Source organism: Salvia hispanica, chromosome 2 (assembly GCF_029641045.1).
Source record: "Salvia hispanica isolate PSC_SH4W2 chromosome 2, Shi_PSC_v1, whole genome shotgun sequence".
Classification (NCBI taxonomy): domain Eukaryota; kingdom Viridiplantae; phylum Streptophyta; class Magnoliopsida; order Lamiales; family Lamiaceae; genus Salvia; species Salvia hispanica.
Genome location: NC_142693.1, coordinates 39771294 through 39778581, shown reverse-complemented (window position 1 = coordinate 39778581; position 7288 = coordinate 39771294). Strand labels below are relative to the sequence as shown.

The 7288-nt window shown below is 39.0% G+C and overlaps 1 protein-coding gene across 2 annotated transcripts; it reads right to left on the bottom strand.

The window, feature by feature from the left end:
• Positions 1 to 1011: 1011 nt before the first annotated feature.
• LOC148932389 (tRNAse Z TRZ4, mitochondrial-like) lies at positions 1012 to 6012 on the bottom strand. Of its 2 annotated transcripts, XM_089065612.1 has the most exons (12): positions 5729 to 6012; positions 4779 to 4868; positions 4648 to 4692; positions 4504 to 4558; positions 4347 to 4390; positions 3867 to 4268; positions 3503 to 3774; positions 3249 to 3393; positions 3134 to 3157; positions 2660 to 3024; positions 2043 to 2574; positions 1012 to 1378 (listed from the first exon to the last, which is right to left on the bottom strand). In XM_089065612.1, exons 1-12 carry the CDS (start codon positions 5822 to 5824, stop codon positions 1094 to 1096), a joined length of 2355 nt encoding a protein of 784 aa, XP_088921738.1. In that variant the 5' UTR covers positions 5825 to 6012; the 3' UTR covers positions 1012 to 1093. The 2 variants fall into 2 exon arrangements, with proteins under 2 accessions (XP_088921738.1, XP_088921739.1); XM_089065613.1 differs by lacking the exons at positions 4347 to 4390; positions 4504 to 4558.
• Between the last annotated feature and the right edge of the window lie 1276 nt (positions 6013 to 7288).

The following is a 7288-nucleotide window of genomic DNA, read 5'->3' as shown; positions in this document are numbered from 1 at the left end:
GCCCGGCCCAGCGTTGGAGGGGGTTCGGGCCGGACCCGGGCCACAAATTTGATTTTTTTTTAAATTAATTTTTCTATAAATTTTTTATGTTTTAATGTTTTTTTAATTATAAATTCTATTTTTTTTTTATTTTGAATTTTTGAATGAATTATGAATTTCCAGTGTTTTAATTGCTAACGCTTTCATTTTTTTAAGTAAAATAAGTTTGAACTGTGAACAATGCAATTTAATAGTTGAAGCTTGAATTAAGACTGCAGGGTTATAGAAGTTGTGGCCAGAGTCTGAAAATTAGGGGAATGATGACGGGGAGGGGACTTGGGGCCTGAATCTGGGCCACAATCTGGACCACGGTTAATGATGCTCTAAAATTACGCAATGTACAGATGAAGCATATTGAGAATTTCACAAAATGACTAATAATCGACCACAATTATTATTTTATGGATAAAACCCTAAACTTTTATGTGTATGATTAAATTGATGCTAAATCAAAAATAGTTTTAAAAATTATGCTTATAAAAATTGCAAAAATGCAGTAATTCAAAGACTCTAAAAAGGGGGGTTGAACCTCAGCCACACGCTCTAACTAACTAAGCTATTGCAGCTTCTTGTTTATCAAAGGGTGGTTTTAATTATTACTCCCTCCGTCCCCTATTAGGAGTCACTCTTTGACCGGGCACGTGTTTTAAGAAATGTAAAGAAAAGTTGGTTGAAAAAGTTAGTGGAATGTGGGACCTATTTTTTTATATTGGTTTTATAATAAATGTGAGTGAATTGAGTTAGTGGAATGTGAGACCTACTTACTATTTATGGTAAAAATGAAGTGTGACTCTTAATTGGGGACGGATCGAAATGGAAAAGTGTGACTCTTAATGGGGGACGGAGGGAGTACTATATCTGTAAATGTAAAGTTTGTATTCTTTTAATGAATTATGGCCGAATCAATTACATATTATAAATAACGGCTTCAAAATCAATTTTTTCAAAAATCAAAAGATAAAGATACCAAAGTGAAATAATAAAAAGTGGCTTCATTAAATTAAAAAAAATATCAAAAGCAAGCAACAAGTGTAGTGTCTAAGCTTACACATCTTCAGTCATCAAGTGTCATTTCACCTCTAAACAAAACTTTGAGATATGGCAGCACTCTTGGCAGTGCATGAACATCCGCTAAGTTGACACTCATCATATCGAACGCGACGCACGTTTTGTGCATATGCCCTGCTTCATCGAACTCCGGGATCTTCGGGTATCTCTGGTAGATATGAGTCAGTATGATCCTATACGCACCCGCATAATTCCCCAATTCCACTGCCTCCGTCGTCGTGCTGTGTTTCCGAGCCACCGCCTCGTCCATCATCCCTTCTTCAAAGGTCGCCTGCAGACGTGAGTCAATAAAATGGTCAACCGAGATCACAGTGAGCATACTGAAATAGGCACACATTCAGTACATCCGGATGCAAAGTGCACATGTCTTCACTAAATTCTAATTAAAGACTGCCTTCACTAAATTATTAGAGACTAATGAGTCCACTAAGAGCATCTCCAACTGCGGACGTCGCGGTAGGACGTCGCGGAAGTCCGACCGGACGTCCGCCGTAGTGAAGAAAAAGGTAGGACACGGACGTCCCGTGAGGACGTCGGATGGGCTCGGATATCCGACCGACGGGCGGGCGGACGTCCGCCATTGTGGCGTGGGTCGGAGGTCGAGGTCGGACGTCCGACTAATTTTTTTTTTTTAAAGCTCTATAAATACGGCTCGTTGAATTTTAATTCCATAAATTGAGTAATTGTGAATTTATTTTATTGCGGGAAGTCCTAGTGATGACGTGGCAGGAAGTTTTTGTAGGAAGTCCTAGTGGAAGTCCTAGTGGGAAGTCCGCCACTTGAGATGCTCTAATTTCTAATTAAAGAATAATGTGCACCATACATCCAGATGCACGGTGCATCTATCTTAACTAATTTCTAATTAGAGACTAATGTGCCCGGATGTACGTAAGTATTTGCCATGTAGAAGTAATAGTAGTAGTGTCATGACTTGCCTCGTGAATGAGCACGGTCGCGCGGCGGGCAGCCCAAACAAGTTTCGGGCAGGGTCTGGTGACGCCTGAGTAGACGACTTTCCACCCGGGAATGGTTTTACCGGCGCTGTTGATCCTGCTCGCAGCCTGCAGCACGACGCCATGAGCTCCAGGACAATGAATGACAGAGAAGCTCACCAGCGATTCTAATCCAAGTTCTCCGAGAATCTTGCACAGAGATGAATCGATGCCCTTGCTCGTGTGATTGGTCGGGTTCCCTTTGTTCGAATCAAAAGCCTCCAATGCATCTTCGGTTGTATGAGAGCAGTCGAGAAACCGCATGTCCAGATCCTCGACCTTCTGGTAGTCGTTCAGAAAACAATTGAGCTGATACGGGCCAACGACGAGGGCGGGCTCGTGTGGTGATCCCTTCAACAGATCACGTCGTCGAGCAAGGATACTTGCAAGGCCCGTGTGGTGATCTGCGTGGAAGTTCGAAATCCAGATGCATTTCAAACCTTTTATAGCTTCGTCCGCACCTTGGACTCCGAATCTGCAACATATCAATGACACGGGGTAAGAGAAAGACGATCCGGATAAAAAAAATCTCAAATGCAGAAAAGGGGTGCAGTGTTAACCTTCTCTTTAGCTGTCCCAAGCTTCCATCACCACAATCTAAGAGTATGCTTCCTTTGGAAAATAAATTGATGAAAATCGAACTAACGTTTCGATACTTTGAGGGTTGCGAAGAACCGGTACCAAGAAGAACAATCTCCATGTCTTCTCTGGTTATATCTTCGAGACAGCTAGGGACAGCATCTTCGAGCAACCATGGTTCCTCAGTCTCACTCGCGCAATCCGAAAATAAACGGGTCACATTCTCGGAGGCGTTTCTAGCCTCCGGAATTTCTGACAACAGCTCTTGAATGATCTCGGAATGAGATGTTAGTTTCGGTATACTTGATCTGTCGAGCCCCATATTTTCGTAGGGTAGCAGATTAAACTACATATATAGCAAGGGTACAGAGCCATCATCAACAAGTAGAAATGAGCTATAATTGCTTCACTTTATATGGCAAAAACCATCTATCCGACGTAGAGATTTCGCATACCTTGAGAAGATTCTCAGCCGAAATCTGTTTGAATAGAACCGAGATAACGAGTAAAAAACAGAGAATCATATAATTAGGAAACAATCGCATGATTTGAAAATATTGTCATGCGCACCTCATGTGATGCCTCTGTCTCAGATGGTAAATCCATGTTCGGCGGTGTCCAGCAACCCAGAGACGGGAAAAACTGAGGGCTCAAATAGTTAAGACGAGCTGCGAGTATACTACTAGCTTTCAAAATCGGCACCTGCGTATTTTTCCTGCAGAGACGAATGCATCAGCTCCAAGAGATCAAACACGAAGAAGCAGTCGAAAAAGCAACAAAAATCCAGAAAGTTCGGAAAGATTCAAATATTTAGAGAAACCAACATTTGATGTCCTGCCATTATATGCTCAGCTTCTCCGAATTTTGACATCCACGTTCGATAATCATCTGTCCGAGCGACGCTCAGAGGAGTCAGATGAATTACGCAATTCACAATCTTGGAACCCTCTATTACCTCGTGCGCTGTATCTACATAATACTGGGCGAGGCATTGCACGGTCAGCAGATACCGGAAATGCAACAATGTTGGGCAGTCGACCAAAAGGACAATAGGACCAGGATCAGACGGACCCATTATTAGGTCACTTAGGTGTACCTGAATATCACACCACATTGGGCACGAGGCTGAAATATGCAGAAGATTGAAAGCAGAAAACTAAAAAGATACAAGAGATAAGCAATATCTACCATAATATCTTGACTATCCGACATTATAGGATTCCCATCTAGCAGCGAGTCGCATTTTGGGCCGGGTCTTAATCCGAGAGCAGCGGCCCTTTCAAGGTCAAATTCTCCCTTAAGCTTTCGCAAGTCACAAATATAAATAACAGAGAGATCACCGGGCTTCGTCACATTTTTAATAGGCTCAAGAGAACTTGGTTTGTCAGAGTTCGGTCTCAAGAGTATTGCGGATATTATGATCTCTTCGTGGTCGAACAGAACAAAAGGATTATCCAAGCTCTGCAGCACCATACTCGGTGATCCAGGTGATGGCCCAAAGCTATGCGAACTAACATTGGCATCCTTGGGGATGAACGAATGCATAGCTTCAAGCAAATATTCAAAGTTGGAGGGGCCCCACAACTTGACCTTTGGCGCAAAGAACAATTACAGTTAAATCTCCACAGTCACGATTTAACTAAGTTTAATACAAGAAATAATACTTACTTGCATTCCATTGACTCCCATGCCCACCCGGGTCAATAAGAAACCTGTAGTGAAAGAGTAAACGTTGTAACTTCCAGCAACACGATGGTTCTAGCACGGAAAGTAGTTGGTGTAGAATCACATGTATCTGTAAAATAGTACGAAATAAAGTAGTTACCTGGAAGTCCACCAGCTGTTTCTGAGCTGACGCGTGAGAGAAATATGTTACTAATCTGGAGAAATTTGACACATAAGGAAGTATAACGATCTGTAGAATTGCTAAAAAGAGAACAAGCTACGTAAATGTTTATTCAAAAGATACCTGCGAAAATCCGATCTTATGCTCAGTGCTGAAGCGTTTAAATCCCTGTAAAGAAGTATAAGATACATGGGAATTATTTCCAGAAACCATTACGCAATACAAGAATTTAAACAAGATTGAGGTAAGCTCACTTCTCCAGCATTAAATATAAATCTTTTATGTTGAAGAAACAGCAGGACTGTTGGGGATGTGTCTTGTGTATCCATTCCGTTTCCAAGGATCTGCAAGATAAATGGACAAATTGATCGATATGAAAGCATAATACTCTACTTATCAAAAAAAAGTGAACAAGGAAGACCATACTATTAAATCTAATTGCATAGGAAAAGGACACACACAAGAAAAACGTATGGCTGAAGTATAATACAATGCAACTGGACTTTCATGATGTGGCATCTCAACATAGGTTAAAATGCATTAAACGAGAAAAATAAATTGTCCTTCTCCGTGACTAGCTCATCCGGGTTAACACATTTTGCTCTCTTGTTGACCTTCAGCTTGTACAAAGGAACTTCATAGATAAGCAGGGGCATCTTGAAATCTCGTTCATATACCGTAATGTCCGTTCTCTCCCACATCATAGCTACCTATTCTTTTCGGCTGCAAAGATACCTCTTATAGATTGAGAGAAGCAACATCTCAAAGAGTGCTCATTGGGATTGTGGGATGAGAGTTATACTATAGCTTAGTTAATGTATTTAAGCATTCCTTAGCATCGGAAGAGCTAAAAGCAACAAAATCTTAGCACATATACAACTAAATATCCTACTATTTATTTTTTTATCTCTTGAGTCCTCGATTTGTCCCGATCAATTTTCATATTGCTACAGCCTCAAAGTATCCAATGTGGAACACCAGAAACCAAAAGTTAGAGTCTCAAAATCCTTAGTCAAATTTAGCAATCTTTAACTAGCATTAAACTTTAAACTAGATTCAAGATCCTGAGAATGCCTAGTGCAAATGCAAATTAACTCCAATAAAGTGATGATAAAACATAAATTAAGTCCATTAGCAAAATCAATCAACATTTAGTCCAAGCAACAAACAGAAAGAAACAAAAATCGAATCGATTTGCCTTTACCTGCACATAAGCATTGGTATTAAAAGGATTGAGCTGCAGCTTTTTCGGCCTATCGCTCTCATCCCTTCCTTCAGCCCTCTTCTTGTCAAAGCCCATCGCCAAGATTCCGCCTATTTCACTTCCACCCTTCACCTTCTTAATGCTCTCTCTTAAACCACTTTTAAATAGGAGAAAGTAGCGAAGAGGGCTAGGGATTTGCCTGGGTTTTGAGCGAAACGGGGAAAGTTGCGGAAAGGGAGAGATTTTGAAGATAAAACTTACCTATGTTTCCGTGGAGAAAGAAGATGTGAAATAATAACTTTATTTATACTCCATCCGGCCCTCAAAATTAGTATAATTATTGTATTATTGTTGTAATACTAAAAACTAGTATAATAAACAAATAATAATAATATAATTATTTAAATTATGAATCACACAATATTATACTATAATAATAATAATAATTATTATTATTATTATTATTATTATTATTATTATTATTATTATTATTTTTTAACACCCACTACGTTATTGATGATAGATCAAAATTAAGCTGAGAAAATTTGTGATGCCATAAAATATACTATATACTTCCTCTTTTTTCGCTTCCTAAAATAACAATTGTGTTAGATTGATTCGTCATAAACACTCTATATTATTAAGTAGAAGGCTTTAGAGGCTTGAACTCATATTTTTAGATACCCAAGATATCTACTTTATAATCCAACAAGATTTATTCTAAAAAATTGTTAAATCCGAATTTTCACTGTTTTACACAAGCCAAAATATTTCAGAACAGATCACTGAAAACTCAGAGGATATAATTCGATTCAAACTTTTATATCAAATTCTATTTCCACTTATATTTAATCATCACAATAACCTAACCTGCAGATTCAATCACAAAGACCATACACCCTAAGCAATAATTTCAATTCTCACGTAATCTTTATGCTAGAGTTAAATAGGTTCTAAATACCATAAACCCTACTCATTAAGCACATATTCATCAATTAATCAAAAATTCCCAACACCCTTTACTCCATCAAATTCTGGACAAAATTCTCCAAATCCCATCTCAAAGCTTCATCAATTTCATGCTGTAAAAAATAATAGTACAAATAAAAAGAGCTTACTCGATTTATTAAGGTTTATGCAATCGGACGATCGATACAACGAAAATCGGCAATGAGGCTAGAGCTTGAACCTCATGGTTCCTTTCTCTCTCATGGTGACCGTGAGTTTTTCTCCCCCTCCATAAGGTTCATAGCATACAATCTAACCTGATTATCACATATAAACTATCGAGTTCCCGATTCCATATCATACTGTATGACCCCTTTTCTCTACCAAACTGACGTGGTTATCAATTAGCTACTCTCCATATGACTTCATAATAGGTGTGTAAAAATGATGGTGAGAGTGAGTTTTGGAATTTTCGAATTTGGGGTATTAAGAGTCTGCCCCTCTCTTTTTGGCCATCTTTTCATTTTATGCCTCCTTTTTCTTTCTTTTTTTCCTCCCTTGAAAAACCACTCCAATCACATATTTATATAAAAAGAAGGAATAATCCTTAAC